General features: G+C 42.0%; 2 protein-coding genes across 9 annotated transcripts in view; both read right to left on the reverse strand.

The window, feature by feature from the left end:
- Positions 1 to 5,601, reverse strand: EFCAB10 (EF-hand calcium binding domain 10). Its single transcript, XM_087967814.1, has 4 exons — positions 5,402 to 5,601; positions 4,268 to 4,432; positions 911 to 995; positions 1 to 253 (listed from the first exon to the last, which is right to left on the reverse strand). Exons 1-4 carry the CDS (start codon positions 5,496 to 5,498, stop codon positions 217 to 219), a joined length of 384 nt encoding a protein of 127 aa, XP_087823940.1. The 5' UTR covers positions 5,499 to 5,601; the 3' UTR covers positions 1 to 216.
- Positions 5,602 to 8,935: 3,334 nt separating this feature from the next.
- ATXN7L1 (ataxin 7 like 1) overlaps positions 8,936 to 18,589 on the reverse strand; it is a 74,399-nt gene continuing 64,745 nt past the window's right edge. For 5 of the 8 annotated variants that reach the window (XM_026677195.2, XM_026677197.2, XM_026677194.2 and 2 more), the window contains 4 exons: positions 15,563 to 15,684; positions 12,855 to 13,818; positions 11,837 to 11,911; positions 8,936 to 11,511 (listed from right to left, as the gene is read on the reverse strand). In XM_026677195.2, the coding sequence (XP_026532980.2) occupies positions 11,470 to 11,511; positions 11,837 to 11,911; positions 12,855 to 13,818; positions 15,563 to 15,684 (1,203 nt within the window). In that variant the 3' untranslated portion in view covers positions 8,936 to 11,469. The remainder of the gene's footprint in view (positions 11,512 to 11,836; positions 11,912 to 12,854; positions 13,819 to 15,562; positions 15,685 to 18,589) is intronic. The other 3 variants (XM_087967790.1, XM_087967789.1, XM_087967792.1) reach the window with 1 other exon arrangement.

Consider the following 18,589-nt stretch of genomic DNA (forward strand, 5'->3'; position numbering starts at 1 on the left):
TTGGCTAATACTCCCATTATTTATTTAGCAAATTCAGTATGATAACAGTTATGAAGATTCTGAAATAAAGGAATGCTTCAGTGAGGATAAAATTACTACAAGGGAAGGCCATTACATATAAATGAAATTGCTAGCTTTTTTTCAGAAACTGAAATATATATATTACTGAAATATATATATACATAAAAAAAATATTCCAGGTAAGCATATTTAGGATTAAACCGTTGTCCACAGCTCAGTAAATTTTTTCGTCCTGTGGAGGAAAACAAAGATATATAACATATAAAGATCATATATAAACAGTTGTATTTTCCTCATTACACATTTTTGTATACACACACACACACATCCCTGCAATCTCTATATAAAAGCGAAATACTCCTCACGTATCATCACAAAATCTCCAGAACTGTAAAGCCTACAAACTTGAAATTTGGCCCATATGTTCCTCTTGGCTTCTAGGGGCTCACTAAGAAAGGATTTTTCGAAAGGCCCATCAGAGCATTAGTATTTCCTACATTATAATTATTATTAACACACTCTGATGCTACGTTCTACTCCCCCTCTCACCTGAAAAGAAACCTCTTCCAAATGCAAAACACAAGCAGAGGAGAGGAGTTTCAGTTTCACAGCACCAAGCAGCTTTAGTACAGAACAGTTGAGCTAAGCCACGCCCAGGCTCCTTGCTGTCTCGCTCACAGCAAATACTCTTTCAGTTTCCAAACAGCCCTCAAATCACACACTGACAGGACGGTAGCCAGATGAATACCGATGGATGCTGGTAGGCAGAGGCAGAATTTTTCCCCTCTTATTTTCCTCCCCAAAAACTAAGCACGACCACATAGTTTCGTAGTGAAGCACGGGTATCAAGCTAGTTCCACATAAAATGTTATATTCTGGTTTAACTTACACATTTTCCTTGAAGACATTTGATGTAATTATTTCATTTTCTTTATAAGGTACATCCTGGCTACTCAATCCCAGAGACTCAAGTGCTAAAACATAAGAGAGAAATAAATAATAGATAGATAGCTAGATAGAGAGATAGATAGATAAATAGATAGATAGATAGATAGATAGATAGATAGATATGTTTTCTTAAGTTTTCGTGGGTATTTATATGTATGGTATTCAGCTTTGTTCGGGTATTTTCCCACGTCATTATAGTTGTGCTTTTAAAGTTGTAGCAACGTTTCGGCAGAATCTCATCTGCCATCATCAGGCTTCTGTACTGTGTTCGTCTGTGGGTCAGACTTTCACAGCCGTTTCAGTTTTAAATTTGGGGCTAGCCTACTGCTGTGCCAGAATGTTTTTTTCTTCATCCTGATTGGTTGGGAGTCTTGGTCTGTGTTTATTGGTCTTGGAGTTTGCTATGTTCTGCTTGATTAGTGTTTCTAATATCTTCTGTCTGTTTGTGGCTTTTTTTGTCTTGATTGGCTGGCAACATTGTGCTTCCTGTATTGGAGGCTTTTAGTGCGGCTTGGCTCCAAGTAAACAGACGGCTATCATTTATTAGGAAGCTAGGTTTCATCTGGGTGCCTGGTTGGGGTGTGTTTGAGCTGGAGGTATCAGGTGGGGTCTGTTTGTGCCCAGGTGTTTGCCTGGCTTGTGGTGTGGAGATTTTTTTGTTTGTGAGTGCAGGCTTCCAAATAATTGACAGTCTGGTAGAATCATCTCTTCTATTCATGCTTTCAGGTCTTTTTTCAATCTCTATGGCTTCTCTGATAATTCTGTGGCTGGGGTTTTCTATAGTGGCTAGGGTTTTCTATAGTGGCTAGGGTTTTGGTGCCACTGAAGTTGATGCTATGGCCTGTGGCTTTCATGTGTTGGACTAGCGAGGAAGTGTGTTCCAGCTTTTTTACTGCCTTTTTGTGTTCATCTAGGCGGGTACTTATTCTTCTATTGGTCTGTCCAATGTATGTGGCAGGGCATGATGCACAGGGGACTTCGTATATGCCTTGGTTTTCCAGGTCAATTTTATCTTTGGGGTTTCTTAGGATGGCTATTTTTCTGTCTGTTTTGAAGGCAGTCTTGATGTGATGCCTGTGTAGTATCTTACTGATTTTGTCTGTAGTACCTCTTATGTAGGGCAGGACAGCTGTTCCATAGGTCTGTTCATCTTCTAGGTCTCCATTATATCTGTGGATCAAGCCAGTGATTTTGCTTTTGTGGAAGCCGTTGGCTGTCAGTACTTTAGTCAGGGTGCATAGTTCAGTCTTTATGTGTGTCTTGTCTGCCAGGCGTTTGGTTCTGACGATTAGTGTTTTGGCCACGGAGTTTATCTGTGCTGGGTGGTGGTGGGATTGGGCGTTGAGGTAGCGGGTTGGTGTGTGTTTTCTTCTGGTATATGGTGTGTCCTAGTGTGCCATCTGTTTTTTTGTAGATTAGTACATCTAGGAATGGTAGTTGCCATTCTGGCACAGCAGATGGCTAGCACCAAATTTAAAACAGAAACGGCTGTGAAAGTCTGACTCACAGATGAACACAATACAGAAGACTGATGATGGCAGATGAGATTCTGCTGAAGCCTGATGATGGCAGATGAGATTCTGCCAATTCTGTGCTACAACTTTAAAAGCACAACTATAATGACGTGGGAAAATACCTGAACAAACCTGAACAAAGACACCACATGTAGTATAACCCTCCATGTATAATTGCTCAAAAGAAGGCCTCCAAATTTGCGTGCAGCCTACCTTTTTAGACTTTTATTTCATTTAGATTGCTGCGATCATGTGACTCCTACCAAAATCACACTCAATCATTTGGTGTCCCACCTGTCAGGAATCACTCAGCTGGACTCACATGTCATGCCAAGCAGTGGCTTGCTAAATCTACCATAATCTGCTAGATTCATGCAATACTCTATTGCTGTAAACTGATTTCCAAAATTAAGAGTGGCTGAATATGTGGAAGGTACTAAAGCCAAACTTAAGTGAGCCATTTTGGAGGGTTATTATTATGTTTAAATCCAGTCATTTCCACCTTGGAGGTGATATGACCTCAAAAAGGATATTAGGAATGTAAATATGTTTTCCAGCAGTTTATGGGAAATTGAACAGAAATCACTATTTTTCTTTAAACAAGGACTCTTCTTTGCAGCTGGAAAATAGAGAAGTAACACAAACTGATCATGGATTAGACAGTTCTTATATCTCAATATGTATATACAGAAGTACACAGTTCAGACACTGTTTATTTATGCAGCAACAAGTGGAGGCAGATAAAAATGAAAAACTCTGATTTAGCTTATGTTTTGTCATGTAGATTCAGCTTTTTATAATCTATATATACAGCTGTCATTGTAGTACTAAATGGAAGACAAAATTAAAATCATTAAATACAGTAAAATAATGATGTAGCTACAAATATTTCTATAGACTTATCTGTATCTGTGGGAATGCTGCAATGGTCATCAGTGTGAAAAATTGTCATAATTCACTTTTTTCAGTGCCGTCATTTTGAATGGTCACTAAATGAATTGTAAGTTGAGGACTATCTGTACTGCTTCTGCTAAACTGCTTTCTCGCCCAGGAAGTGGGGAGAGGCTAGGCAGTTTTATAGCACCCCAGTGCAGCAACCTAAAATCTTCTAAGAAGGAAGTTCATATTTTTTTCCAGATAACTTTTCTTTGTTTATTGGAAGATGCTTCACACATTGTCATGTGGGATAAAATATAATTTACTAGCCAAACTGCTGAGATATTTACAGACAAATCAGTGTGATTTTTGAATAGGAATCTAAAATATCATTACTGTCAGGATTCCAGCAGTTACCCCAATTAAATCATGAGTCTTGAGCCAAACTTCCAAAACTTGAAGAAGATTTAGTAGGAGTAAACATGACGACATTGCCTGGGTGTAGCCAACTCTGAGACACATCATTCATTGTCCCCTTTGGCCCTGGTTTTCCCCCACACCCTGGGTGTATCGTAATTCATATTCTCCAGTGGGACACCTCCATAGCTCAGAGTCATAAATCATGCTCTCCAGTTAGAATTTTGCATGGCAGAAACTTCTGTCACCTAGTTACTATCTCTGAAAAACTATGGAATGCACTTTCAATTTCCAAGCTGCCGCACTGCTCTTTCAAACCCCTTTCCCCCCTCCCTTTCTGTTGGTAATTCTAAAAAAAACCATAGAAATATTTTATGAGTTGACCATTACATTTGTTAGAAAACGGAAGAACATTTTTTTTATTTTTTTCGGATTACTGTATCTTGTCATGGAAGACATAAAAAGTTCATAAGATATGAAGAAACACCAACCTCCTTTGTACTGTATTACATTTATGTAGCCTTCACCCCCGACATCAATCATATCAAACATTGCATCCAGGTTTGACTCGTCCATAAGGTTGGGATAGTCGTTGCTTGTTGCTTTGGCAATCTTTACTTTTTCCAATGTCTTTATCAAAAATTCTCTCGGTCGCTCTGAAAAGGAAAAAGATCAGTCGTATTGTTGTCCGCTCCAAGCCATATTGTTAAATGTATCTAAACTAAATGTTCTTTTTTAATTAAAATGATGATTGACAGGTAACTATTACCATTAAAGCATTCAATGTTTTGTGGCTTAACCTTTTGGGCACTCAGGCAGTTTGTATCTTCCTTCTTGGCCAAGAGAAGCACAGAATTGCAATCCGTGTCCTTGAATCTTTTCATAACTGCCAAAATTCAACTTTAACTCCCAGAATTCCCCAGCCAGCTATGGATTCTGGGTATTGTAGTCCACCCACCTTAAATGCTGTCAAGGTTAAAAAACACCTTTTAGTCTAATGCAGGAGTCACCAAACTGGGGCACTTTAAGACTTGTGGACTTCAACTCCCAGAATTCCCCAGCCAGACATGGATTCTGGGTGTTGTAGTCCACCCACCTTAAAAGCTGACAAGGTTGAAAAACATCTTTTAGTCTAATGCAGGAGTCACCAAACTGGGGCACTTTAAGACTCATGGACTTCAACTCCCAGAATTCCCCAGCTGGCATGGATTCTGGGTATTGTAGTCCACCCACCTTAAATGATGATGAGATTGAAAAACACGTTTAGCCTAATACAGGAGATTCCAAACTTGGGCACTTTTAAGACTTGTGGATTTTAAGACTTTAAGACTTGTGGACTTCAACTCCCAGAATTCCCCATATGCATAGCTGGCTGGGGAATTCTGGGAGTAGAAGTCCACAAGTTTGGATTCTCCTGCCCTATTGTGTAAATTACTCACAGGTCATCTCTCGGGCAACGACTGCCACCATGGAAGCCATGCAAAAAACCCGTGTTTTTTTTTAACCATTTTTTTTTTAAAAAAAACAATCCCAGCCCGCATTTTATCGCTTTATACTCCGTGCAAGGGCAAATCCGCTCGTCTTCCCGAGGCTAGGAAACGCAACCCCCGTGTAAAATCTCTCACCCGGCCGATGGTAGAGAAGCAACGAGGTTAAACTATACAAAAGCTCCGGGATTTTGTGCTGGGCCAGGTACTCGCGGCCTTCCGTTTCTCGGTCCATCGCCGTTGCTAGGCGACGGACCAAGGACGCGCCGCGCAGGGGAACGCCATAACGGAGGGGGCCGCTCTCGGCCAATCAGGTTGCTCGCCCGGTTGTTCCTAAGGGCTTGGGGAGGGGTTGTGACGTCAGCGGGGAGGAGCGGCGACTAATGTTTACGACAGCGGGAGGGGCGTGGCCTCCGGTCCAAAGCACGTGGGCCGGGAAATAGGGAGGTTTTGGACAGTTTGAAATGTATGCAAAATTTTGCAAACATTTCTGAATTTCTGAAGTTGTTTAAAGTTCGCTTCTCGGCCTTTTGGTTAAGATCAAGCTTAGTTAAAGATCTGGGGACCCATAGAGCAATTTTATGCTTTATCTACTTTTATTAATTTATTTTGTCAAGCATCCATCTGATAATATATATAACTTTAAACATGATTATTAATATATGAAATAGATACGAACAAAAGGGAACATTAAGACGGGTGATAGGCATGTTGGTGTGCTTATGCATGCCCCTTAAATACCTCTTAGGAATAGAATTCTTGTATTGGCCAAGTGTGATTGGACACACAAGGAATTTGTCTTAATGCAAATGCTCTCAGTGTACATAAAAGATACATTGGTCAAGAATCATAAGGTACAACACTTAATGATAGTCATAGGGTACAATAAGCAATCAAATCATACTAGGAAACAGTCAATATAAATCGTGAGGAGACAAGCGACAAAGTTTCAGTCATACAATCACAAGTGGGAGGGGATGGGCGATAAGGAGTGAGGAGAAGATTAACAGTAATAGTAGTGCAGACTTTGTAAATAGTTGGACAGTGTTGAGGAAATTGTTTAGCAGAGGGATGGCATGTGGGGAAAAACTCCTTGTGTCTAATTGTTCTGGTGTGCAGTGCCCTATAGCAGTGGTCCCCAACCTTTTTGTACCAGGGACCGGTTTCAAGCAGAAACATTTTTTCAAGGACCGGGGGAGGGGGGAGAGAGAATCCGAGTTTGGTAGTTTGCTTGCAGACGTTTCATTACCTGACTAGGTAACATCTGATGTTGTTACCTAGTCGGGTAATAAAACGCCTGCCAGCAAACCACCAAGTTCAGGAGCGCCCGGCCCTGCCTCCCCAGCCCCATCCCTCAGGTGTCTCCTCCTCCCTCCTCAGGTGTCTGCCTCGTTCCTCTCTCAGTCACTCTATCGCTCCTCCAGCAGCCCAGAAGCGGGGGTGGCTTTTCCTGTCGCCACAGCTTCCCGAAGCGCCGCGTTTCACCCCCACCCCGCCCGCCCGCCCGCCGCGGTTCAATCCACAGTGCTCCGTTTACCTGCCTGCCTGCCTGCCTTCTTCGCTTCGGAGCAGCTTCGGCTGATAAAAAGAGGCGAATAGTTATTATTCTCAGCCGAAGCTGCTCCTAAACAACCAGACAGGCAGGCAGGCAGAACGGAGCACTGGGGATTGAACCGCGAGCGGGCGGGCGGGCGGGTGGGGTGAAACGGGCGCTCGGGAAGCTGCGGCGACAGGAAAGCCCCCGCCCCCGCTTCTTTGAAGCAGTTTCTTCCTGGGCTGGTGGAGGAGCGAGAAAGCGACTGAGAGAGCTGAGCCAGAGAGCAGGACAGGCTTCGTTGCTTCCTCCCTCCCCTTCTTTCATTTGTGTCCTTGATCCCCGATCCCAGCAGCATTCACCGAAGGCGAAGAAAGCCGCCATTTTTTTATTTTTTTCTTTGCGGCCCGGTAAAGAGTGCTCCACGGCCCGGTACCGGTCCGCTGCCCGGTGGTTGGGGACCCCTGCCCTATAGCATCATTTTGAGGGTGGGAGTTGAAACTATTTATGTCCAGGATGTGGTGAGGTGTGTGTAGATATTTTCACAGCCCTCTTTTTGACTCGTGCAGTATACAGGTCCTCCATGGAAGGCAGGTTGGTAGCAATTGTTTTTTTCTGCAGTCCTAATTACCCTCTGAAGTCTGTGTCTGTCCTGTTATGGAGGTGCAGATGAGACTCAATAATTCCTCTGTAGAACTGGATCAGCAGCTCCTTAGGCAGTTTGAGCTTCCTGAGTTGGCATAGAAAGAACATTCTTTGTTGTGCTTTTTTTGATGACGTTTTTGGTGTCCATTTTAAGTCTTGTGATATGATAGAACATAGAATTTTGAAGGCCTCTACTGTTGATACTGTGTTGTCTAGTATGGGGTGAGGGCAACAGTAGACAGTCTAAGGTTAAAGTTTTTGAGGCTTGTTTATGTATATGGCCATCTAACTCCATTAAATGACTCTGGGCAATGGACAACACTCACAAGGGCAGATAGCGCTTGACGTATAACCGTTTATTTCGTGACCATAGCTGGCAGCAGACTTGGACAATGAATGAGGTGGTTGGGGAGGAACATAGGCCACTCCTGGATTCTGGGAAAGGCTCTGACGAGGGCTCTGCGTTGGAGGCAGAGATGGGGCCAGGGCTGTCTGACAGTTATCAGCTGCCTTTGGAGTCGGACATCAGTGGGGCAGAAGAACAGCTGGAGTCTGTTCCCAATGTGCACATGCGCAGAGCTGCCAGGAGAAGGGAACAGTTAAGGAACAAGGGTCAACTGAGGAGTAAGGGCACAGGTGGATGGTCAATGGCCCCTCCCAGAGGGAATAAAAGAGGAGCAAAAGGAGAGTGGGGTTTGCAGGAGACAATTAGTTCAATTCATTAGGGTGAAGATCTGTTCCTGACTTCTTGCCAAGTAATTTCTGCTACAGCATGGCGTTTGGAAGGTATCAGCCTGGCAACTCTCCAAGCCTGATAAAGATCTGTGGTTGTGAAGTCTCACGAAAGATGTTTGCTGGGACTTTGCTGGAGAGGAATTCCCTTTAACCTAAATAAAAGGGGTTTTATTGGGATGAGGAGTCTGCTTCATGATCTTGAGAAGCCTAGGTCAGAACAGTCGCTAAACAAATGATGGCAAGTCAAGCACTACTTGCAGTGTAGTAGCCATTATAGCTTAATTAAAATAGCCTTATGAAACATGATGTGTTGCTAATTAACTCAGCTTGTGTTGATTTAACAAGATCAGACTTTTTGAGAGCAGCTAGGGTCAATCCTAGTGAAATCTGTCTGATCTGATTAACACGTAGCTCTGAAATGACTCAATCTTTTTGAAGATCAAAGGCCTTCTTTCCCTAAGAGTTCTCCATAAGATTGTAGTGCGAGACACATACTGTGTTGTGTGAAATTCTTTTCACTTGAGGCTTTTTTATTTAATCAAAGATTGTTTGAGGCTTTTTGTATTCTGATGGTCACAATGGAGTCATCACATAGGACAAGCAGAAAAACTAAACTATATTTCCTTATTTTGGATAGTGGATTTCTAATTCAGAGCAGATCCTAATTATAAAAGCTTTTTACCAAGTCGTGTCAAGGCTTATAATTTTTCCCAGATAACCCTGGACCTTTTTCTTTTACAAAATGATAAAGCATTGCGTGTGTTTTTCTTAGAAACATATAAATTATTTTATTTACAAAGCCATGTTACAAATAATAATAATAACAATAAAGCAAAACTAACAAATAACAAAAAGAAATACAATCGCCCACTAGAGAATATCTCCAGGCCTGGTCCTAAAACCATGGCAGTATCAGTTAGATACATACATTTGTTCTTTATTTTTCCCTTTTCTCAAAACTGTAAGTCATAAATTTTACTATTTACATCTACTTTCAACACTTACAATTATCACAAGCATGGAATGGGGTTCTTTCTTGATACTGCTAATACATAAAAGGTGCAGGAGGAGGAAAATAGTGTTACAAAATATGGATCCGTAGAAAAGAAATCGACTGTACACATATGGCAATCTTTTTTCTTTTTAGAATGATTGGACGTGCTTGTCTTCAAAAGTCTTCTGGAAAAGGATTCTAAAATCTGTAGTAGGAAAGCATAATTGAGGAGGTGCAAATTTCACTTCTGTGCAACAGTTTTTCTTTTTTTATAATTGTTTATTTCCCATGACCGACCAGCTATGTAAAACCCAAAGTTTTGTTAAAGTGCCATGGGTAAAACAGCGTAACAAAATAGAAGGTGTACATAGAAAAATTTCTTCTTTTTTAAACAAGAGTTCACTGAGAATCGGCAATAATAGAATATGCTGTATAAACTATTCTCTACAAAGGTTGATCAGCACTATGTACAAATTGGTAACATCGATACAAAAGAAGGCATACAAGTTATCCAAGTTGCTTTTTTTCATTTAATTTTTTTTAAATATGGCTGACGGGCCTATGCATTGCATCATGTGTTAACGACCAAAGCTTATGCCTCTATTGCTGGAAATCATGTCTTCTGGAAAATTGGGTGTGTAGAAGGGAAAATGGTTGGAAAGGAGGAAAAAAAAACAACCAACTATTTAACAAATAACTACACTGCAATACAGGTTGGTCTGGTCCATTTCCATTTTTAAAGCCACATTATATATACCATTTTAGTATATATAAATTAAATGACCTTTTTTTTTTAAAAAAAAAAAAAAGGTGATGGAACAAAATGTGGAAGGCTGTATTTGATACTTAAGGTTTCCAAAATGCTGTGAGATCTAAGTCATGGAAAATGAAGAGATAAATGAGCATTATCCTAAAACACCCACCAATAATCCAGCTTTCTACATAATAGATGCATGTTAAGCTAAGGAAGTCTTGACATTATTAAATTGTTCCTTCAGCAGCCACTCAAATTCATATTCATCGTATCTCTCCCCCCCACCCCAAACATAGAACAGCAGTTTGATCATTGGAGCGTTGTTTTGCTACTGAAATTTGATAACTCCTGCAGCTATACAACACAAATAAATTAGTTTTTAAAAAACAAGGCTCTGTTCCTACTACCAATGACAAAAAATTGTGCAAAAATAAAGATATGTACTTTTTTTTTCAATCTGAAGAATGTACAATAAAATGTAACTCAAAATACATGAAAAATACAACCATTGCTTATATTTTTTCCTAGCTTCATATCATCCATGAAACTACTCTTGTCGCTTCCCAAGTATAAGAAAACATAAATTACAATAACATTATAAAAATTATTTTGAGAATATTTTCTAATTTCCCCCAAGAGGCCTAGCCTTTGTTTACCGTTGTTAAACATTTCCTATGCTTTAAAATTTGCCCGTAAGCTTTTACTTTAAAAGGAAAGAAGCTAATAAATCTATTTGCATTCATTTTCATTTCTCCCCAAGATGTAAATAAATCTGGCATATAAGTGCACTTTTAATTCTGCAGAAAGAAAAGTTAATTCCTTTGTAGTAATTTTGTAGGACCTTAGTATAATTGGTTTCCTGATTACAAAAAAATCTTTCATTTTTTTTTAAAAAATCAGTAATTCCTGTAAAAACATTGTCAGTGCAATTCTACTGATGCAAATTCAGTTATGTCCAACTTCTGTCCTTATTTTAGAATAATGCTTCACCAAGGACAATCCTTTTCTTGGCCCCTTCATCTAGATATGAGGGAAATGGTCACACAATATTCCTATTAATTATTGGCAATAGCTAGATGCATTAACCATTCAGTGCGTTCAAAGAATCTAGAAACACTGAAACTTGTAGCCATTAAGTTGGCAAAAAGGATGGAGATTTTCCTTTAATCCCGAGGACAATAATTAATACAGAAGTTACCACAAATTTAAAAGAATAGCTTTGCTCAATCTGTTCTTTTTAATCACAAATGGCATTATTTTGAAATGTCCACTGCTTCCGTTGTTGCAAGAAATTGAAAAGAGAAAACGCAATAATTTCCTCCCGAAGGCATTAATTTAAAAAAATTAAAACCAATTGCACCGATCAGAGGCAATGTAACCGATCACATGTAAGAAATTAAAGTAAACCATGACTACAATTTTTATGGGAAAAAGGGAAACAATTTTAATACAAAATTACGGGGGGGAAAATCTGCAGGACACAGAAACCAATAAGTTGGCTTGGAGAAGGGCTGCAAAAATAAGAGAGTGGTTGTTCTCCTTATTCATGGAAGAGTCCTTATCCTACCAGCCCGATTTAATGTTTTCTGAAAGAGAAAATAAAAACAATTCACCTTACATGAGAAATGGGATTGTGACAAATATTTAAAACAAAACAAAACTTAACAGTATGAGCCAGTTGCCAAGGATCCAAATTTTGATTACTTGACCACAGGGAGGCTATAGCGGTCAGAAGTGTGAAAAATGTTCATAAGTCAGAACAGTCACTAAATGAACTGTTGTAACTTGAGGACTACCTGTAAAAATAATGGAGTTGCTAAGAGAAGCCACATTTGTTGATAATCATACAGCAATTAAGTGATGCAAATTATGATTTAAATGTGATTTTTAAAAAAACCCAAACCAACTCACTTGTTTGTTGTGCATTAGATTTGATGTACTTGAAGGACTAGACTGGGACAAAGCTACACCACTGTTTTTCCCAATCTGCAAATAATAATGCAAATTATTATGATAATCTGCAAATAATATGCACCAAGACAAATTCCTTGTGTGTCCAATCACACTTGGCCAATAAAGTATTATATGCTATGCTATGCTATGCTATGCTATGCTATGCTATGCTATGCTATGCTATGCTATAATGATAAACAAAAAAGACTCTTATTTCCACTGGTTGCTGCATTTCACTGGAACAGTTTTCATTTTTTAAAATTAATTGCTCTTAAAAACATTAAAAGAAGGTTTATTTCCAGCAACCTATCCTGAGATATGAAAAACGCTGTCATAGGAGGTTTCAGTCCTACAACAGATCGTGCTGATTTTTTGGGGTGGGGGTAGGTGGGATTTCTGGAAATCCCACAAGGGTCCTATTCTGAGATTTCTCAAGACAGACTTCTTCTAAGAGGTGTCAAAGTCAAGGCCTGCGGGACAAATCCATTCTGCGGGGTGCTTAGATATGGCCCATGGGGCCGCACTGAAAACAGCAAAGGACTGGCCTGCAGTGCCTCTTCCAGCAAAAATGGGGGTTGGGAGAATTCCCAGGCTCCGTTTTCAGCCACGACGGCCTCCTGCAGCCCTCTGCCGATGAAAACAGAGCTTGGGAAGGCTGTGAGTGGACCCCCGCAGGCTCCATTTTTGGCCACAACAACCTCCTGCAGCCTTCTGCCAGTGAAAACAGAGCTTGGGGAGGCCGTGTATGTGGCCCTCCCAGGCTCCGTTTTCGGCCACGACAGGCTCCTGCAGCCCTCAACCTCCCCAAGCTCCGTTTTCGCTGGCAGAGCCTGTTGCAGCTGAAAACGGAGCTTCGATGAGTGACGTCAAGCTGGCCACGCCCCCCCCATCTGTCCCGCCCCCCCCCAGGTCAAATACAACCCACAATGAAATCGAGTTCGACACCCGTTTCTAAGACCAATGAAAGCTCACTTACCGGCCGAGAGATGGCGTTTGGCGTATCCGGCCCCGGAGAGATGAGATTGGCTGCGCTCTTTTTATGAACACTATTCATTCCAGGCATTTTAGTGATTTTACAGGCTTTGCTGCTGGCACTCGAGTTCTTGCGTTTTTTCCCTTCCGATTTGTCGAAGCAAAGGGGCAGAGGAGAGACTGCGTTGTGCGCGGCGAGGGAGTGGTCCGCCAAAGGGTGCACCAGGGAAGGGACAGACAAACCGGAGGGGTCAATGCTGCTCACGACAATGCTCATATGTTTCACCGAGTCCGCTGGACTGCCGGAGAGCGAAGTCCATCCTGAGGGCTCTGATTTGGCACTGAAGGGGCTTGTTCCGTTGTTTGTGTTGTGCACAGACAGGCTGTTATAGGAAGGGGCCGCCGGGTAAGAGTTGACGGTGGAACTGGGGTTCAAGACGCAGTTCTTCCTGTGCGCCCCTGAGAACGAGGACGTGGAGGAAGTCTGCAAAGATATCGAGGAGGAAGAAGAGGAGGAAGAAGAGGAGGAGGAAGACGATGACGGCAGCTTTCTCTTTTTGTTACTGGGAGGCTCGTCGCTGCGACACAAGAGGTCTCTGACTTTGGAGGATTTGCTGGTTTTCGTTTTGGATGGCTTGTGAGATGGGGAAGGGATGACGGCGGGCAGAGGCGACAGGGCCGACGGCATCTTAAAAGTGGAGTCGACGATGCTCAGGCTGGCCGCCACATGCGGGAAGGCGGTGGCGTGGGACGTTAGGGAATGGGGGTCCGTCGCCGTTGCCAAAGAGGCGTTGGGTAACATGGCGGAAGCCATGACGTAAGAAGGAGGGATCCTTGAGCTGACGGGTGCGGAGGGGATGTATGCCGAGGTGGGATTACTGAAAGGTTGGAGGACGGAGGACGGGAAGGGACTGCTGATATGGGCTGCTGGAGACGGCATGGGACTATCCACGGCAGGAGGGATCTTCCTAAAGTGTGGAAGGAAAAAAGACAAGACACACACGTTGGGATGGAGGCTTTTTTTTTTCAGTCCAACCCAGCATCCTTAGCTAACAGAAAGCTAGCAGAAAGAGCTTTCCTACAAGGATTAAGAAATAGGAACGTGGACTCAAAATTCCACAAGGTTTTATCCGGGGTAATGACAGCAACAGCCACCACACATAGGACAATGAGGGAGAAGATTGGCAAAAGGCATCCATGAATGCCAACTAGCAGTCAGAAGACACGGGGGAAACTCTCTTTATTTCGAAGCACCTGGAGAGACTGCACCAGAATTTCAACTGGGAAGTTGTGACAGACCAAAAGCCAAGTCAAAAATGCTAGAGAATTCCTGGAACCTGTCACTCTGACAAATTGGCCATCAGAGCAGAGACATAAACAATATGTACCTACTGTGCAAGGGAGACAGTCAGCTAGCCTAAAAGGGGAAAAAATAGACCAAAACACTTTCTGAACTTTTCCACAGAGTAACAGAGTTGGAAGGGTCCTCAGGTCTTCTAGACTAACCCCGTGCTCAAGCAAGAGACCCTGTACCATTCTGGACAAATGGTTGTCCTGTCTCCTTTTAAAAACCTCCAGGGATGGAGCCCCCACAACTTCTCTATTATGATATCAGTCCATGAATATCATCACAAAGCTTTGCCTGCAAAACTCCTTATAATATGCCAGAATGATATCTGACATAAAAAAGGTATTAAGAAACCAGTTATCTGAATTAACAGGGATGTTTTTACTGATTATTTACTACATTTAAACCACTTTACCCTTCTGTTCACTGTGCATTATTCACATGTAACGTGAGTGAGTGTGTGTGTGTGTGTGTGTGTGTGTGAGAGAGAGAGAGAGAGAGAGAGATGGTAGGTAGGCAGGCAGGTAGGTAGGTTGGTAGATGATAGATATGATAGAGATAGCAATAGATAGCAATAGCACTTGTATACTGCTTCAGTGCTTTCTAGCCCTCTCTAAGCAGTTTACAGAGTCAGCCTCTTGCTCCCAACAATCTGGGTCCTCATTTTATCAACCACAGAAGGATGGAAGGCTGAACAAACCTTGAGCCAGTGAGAATTAAACTCCAGAATATGGGCAGAATCAGCCTGAAATATTGCATTTTAAAGATTATGCCACCAAGGGAGGGAGGGAAGGAAGGAAGGGCAATAGCACTTAGTCTTATATACTGCTTTTCAGTGCTTTCCAGCCCTCTCTAAGTGGTTTACAAAGTCAGCCTGTTGCCCTCAACAATCTGGGTCCTCATTTGACCCACTTGGGAAGGACAAAAGGCTGAGTCAATCTTGAGCCTGGTGAGATTCGATCTGCCAAATTGCAGGCAGCTGGCTGCAGCAGAAGTAGCTTGCAGTACTGCACTCTAACCACTGTGCCAATGAGGCTCATTATGATAGAGACAGACAGAAAGAGAGAGACAGACAGACAAGCAAGCAAGCAAGCTTTTCTCAAAATGTAGCTAATACTTTACTACTTTGTGGTTACTAAAATTATTCCTATTCACCAATGTTACTATTATCCTTGCTTTGGCATTAGAATGCACATTATTTATGCGCTATCTTTTTCCCACAGAATGCTATTAAATTTAAATTAGTATTTTCTTTGCCACTCGGAGTCACCTGAACTGTGAGATGGTGGCAAATAAATTTGATTTAAAAAACAAAACAAATAAGCATTAAATAAGAAATAGCCGGACAATACAGATATACTTACTTCCACATTTGTGAGTTTAAATGTTTTTCTACCATAGAATTGAGTGCTAGTCGAAAATGATCCCATCTCCTATCAAATACGTAGTATCCTCTTCCCATTAGGTGACTTCCAAATGAACAGAACTAGGAAAGAGGAGGAAATAAGAGTATTTTAAACGCCACATTAATCTATCGCATTCAAATTGTTGGTTAAACCTGCGGTCTTGCTAGCAGTATTATTGTAGTAAAGAATGGCCTGGTTTTCCCCCACTCTTTCACGGGATTTGGAAATTGTGGGAGAAGGGGTGGCAGAACAAAAAGAGGCATAAGCCTAGAATCCCTACGTAATCACAAGCAAATTTAAGTCCAACCTCCCTTGAATTCCCTTGAGCCTTATGTAACCCCAAGCAAATGCTGACTGTTAGTTAAGAAGATTCCTCTGCATAGGTTTTTAGCGATAAATCAGATTAATTGGACCTTGGACTTTCAAGCCTCATAGACGTGACCTTATCTCTCACATTTTTTTGTCCAAACTGTACTTTCCAAAATGTGTGATTCTTATAAAAATTATCATGGCATGCTCACACCAATGTAGTTGCTTCAGGGAATTCAAAATTTGCATTTCAATTATTTGCATTTACAAAAGATAACAATATGAGGCAAAACTTGCCAGTTGAGAAACAAAAATAATTTAACAACAGGGTGCCTAAACAGTTGTGAATGGCACAAACACAGCTAATGGAGAAAAAAATCCCATAATGATGAAATGGGCATTTTTGCATGGATTGCTAGAAATGCAAATATTTGAATACATGTCAACTTACAATCAATTACTGCACATTACAATTTCATGCATTGGTTTTGCCTCTTAACCAGTTAAAGGGATGATGTCTAGCTGAGCAGAGAGTGGGGGCTGGTCTTTCCTATTATATTCAAGGCCCTCATCCTTGGCAAACTTCTTCAGAGTCAAACTCAGAGTTGCAAAGAATTATAGGACTGTAATGCTGTACTCTTTAAACTGAATCTCCTACTGCAAGGTTGTAGAAGAGCAGGAAGAGCTGGGAGCAGAGTTAAGCAAGTAATCAGCCTAGAGTCCTTAAAGGTAAATGTAAAGGTTCCCCTCGCTCATACATGCTTGTCGTTCTGTAGGGGGCGGTGCTCATCTCCGTTACAAAGCCGAAGAGCCAGCGCTGTCCGAAGACGTCTCCGTGGTCATGTGGCCGGCATGACTAAACACCGAAGGCGCACAGAACGCTGTTCCCTTCCCACCAAAGGGGTCCCTATTTTTCTACTTGCATTTTTACGTGCTTTCGAATTACTAGGTTGGCAGAAGCAGGGACAAGTAATAGGAGCTCACTCCGTTACGTGGCGCTAAGGATTCGAACCGCCGAACTGCCAACCTTTCTGATGCGACAAGCTCAGCGTCTTAGCCGCTGAGCCACTGCATCCCCCTAGAGTCGTTATGCTCCCACAAATGCTCCAATGGCTCTTGAATTCCATTGTCCCTTATCTGGCACCAGTTTTATATTGAATGTTAGTTGATTAGATTCTCGTGTGTATGCTTGAGCAATAAATTTTCCTAAGTGCAACTTCCCGATTCTTTGCACCTGACAAAGGAAGATTTAATCTCAGATTAAATTAAACCACCCCCTGCTGGGTATATCAATGTGCTGGATCATCATCTTTTAACAACCTGTTAATCCCTTGAGGGGTGGAGTCTGGGCAACTGAATGGAGCTAGCAGAGTGTTTTAATGGCGGGATGCCTTTCCTGTCGTCAATGCGGAGTTTTGTTCAGCAGATATATTCTCAGTGTGGCCAAAGAGAGAAATATCTGCTTAGGATCGAACTCACAGCTTCCTGATTGCGAGGCTCCACCTCTAGGCCACTGCACCATTCGTGCTGGATCAAATATACTAATTCTGCAAAAATTACACATTTGTACATACGCCGTATGTTTTGATAACTATAAAATACACTGCTCAAAGGGAAGTCCCCTCTAAGCTTACAGAACGGCACTGAAATGTTTTAATTAATTTGCGGGCGGATTTTAGCGGATTCGGGTAACCCAAGAGAATACAAGGTGAAAGAGAATTTCTAATTTGGCAGCAGATGGTTGTAATAAAACTCTAAATTGACACAGCGGGAGAGGGAAAAAAGCAGGAATGAGGAGGCTGTTTGACAGCAGGTTGACTGAAGAGGAGCTGGTTAATATAAATGAAATGAGAAAAGGAATTCAGAAGACAATGATTACCCAGCGTGCTTATGAAAACTAGAGAATTCCAAGACACACTGGATAAAATAAAACATTTGTTTCAAGCTTTTTTTTTTTAATTCATGTGGAGGGATCTCTCTCTTCCCAAAAACGTAAACGTCTGTTTCCACTTTCTCATCACTAGGGTAACAACCAAAATGGCAACAGGGTGTGTGGCCAAAAGCCTGCTAGCTATTGGGTTTTGATTCAAGACCAAGAAAATGAGTCATGTCGCATTCCAGCTCCTGTTCCTTAAATGCTCACCAGACAGAGCTAAGATGCTAAGACCAGGAAGCTCTGTGCTTCATAAGGATGGATCCCAAGACAGCCTATTACTAAGTGGGCAATTACCCTGTTTCCCCGAAAATACGACCTACCCTGAAAGGACTAGCTTGATTTCTACATGTGCGCCCAATATAAGCCCTACCCCCCCCAAAATAAGCCCTAATTAAGATCCCGCGCACTCCAGAGTGCACGGATAAAAATTAAGCTAGGATGGGGATGGGGGGGTGGAGCTGCCCTACTACTTACCTTTGGACAATGGTAGCCAGGCCTCACACACCCCGACGCCTACCTCACCGGCCCATTTCTTCTACAGCCAGCAAGGCTGGCAAGGCTTTCCTGAAGGCCTCTGTAGCTGAGAACAAAGCTCAGGATCGATCCAGAGCTCTGCTATTGGCTGCAGAGGCCTTCAGGAAAGCCTTGCCGGCCGCAGAAGTAGTAGTTCCTGAAGGCCTCTGACAGCGAAAAGAAGGCCGGGGGTGATGTGCGCAAGTGAGGTTAGTCAGTGGGTGACA

Source organism: Notechis scutatus, chromosome 6 (assembly GCF_049901735.1).
Source record: "Notechis scutatus isolate UNSWTSFEM ecotype Mainland chromosome 6, rNotScu1.2, whole genome shotgun sequence".
Lineage (NCBI taxonomy): Eukaryota > Metazoa > Chordata > Lepidosauria > Squamata > Elapidae > Notechis > Notechis scutatus.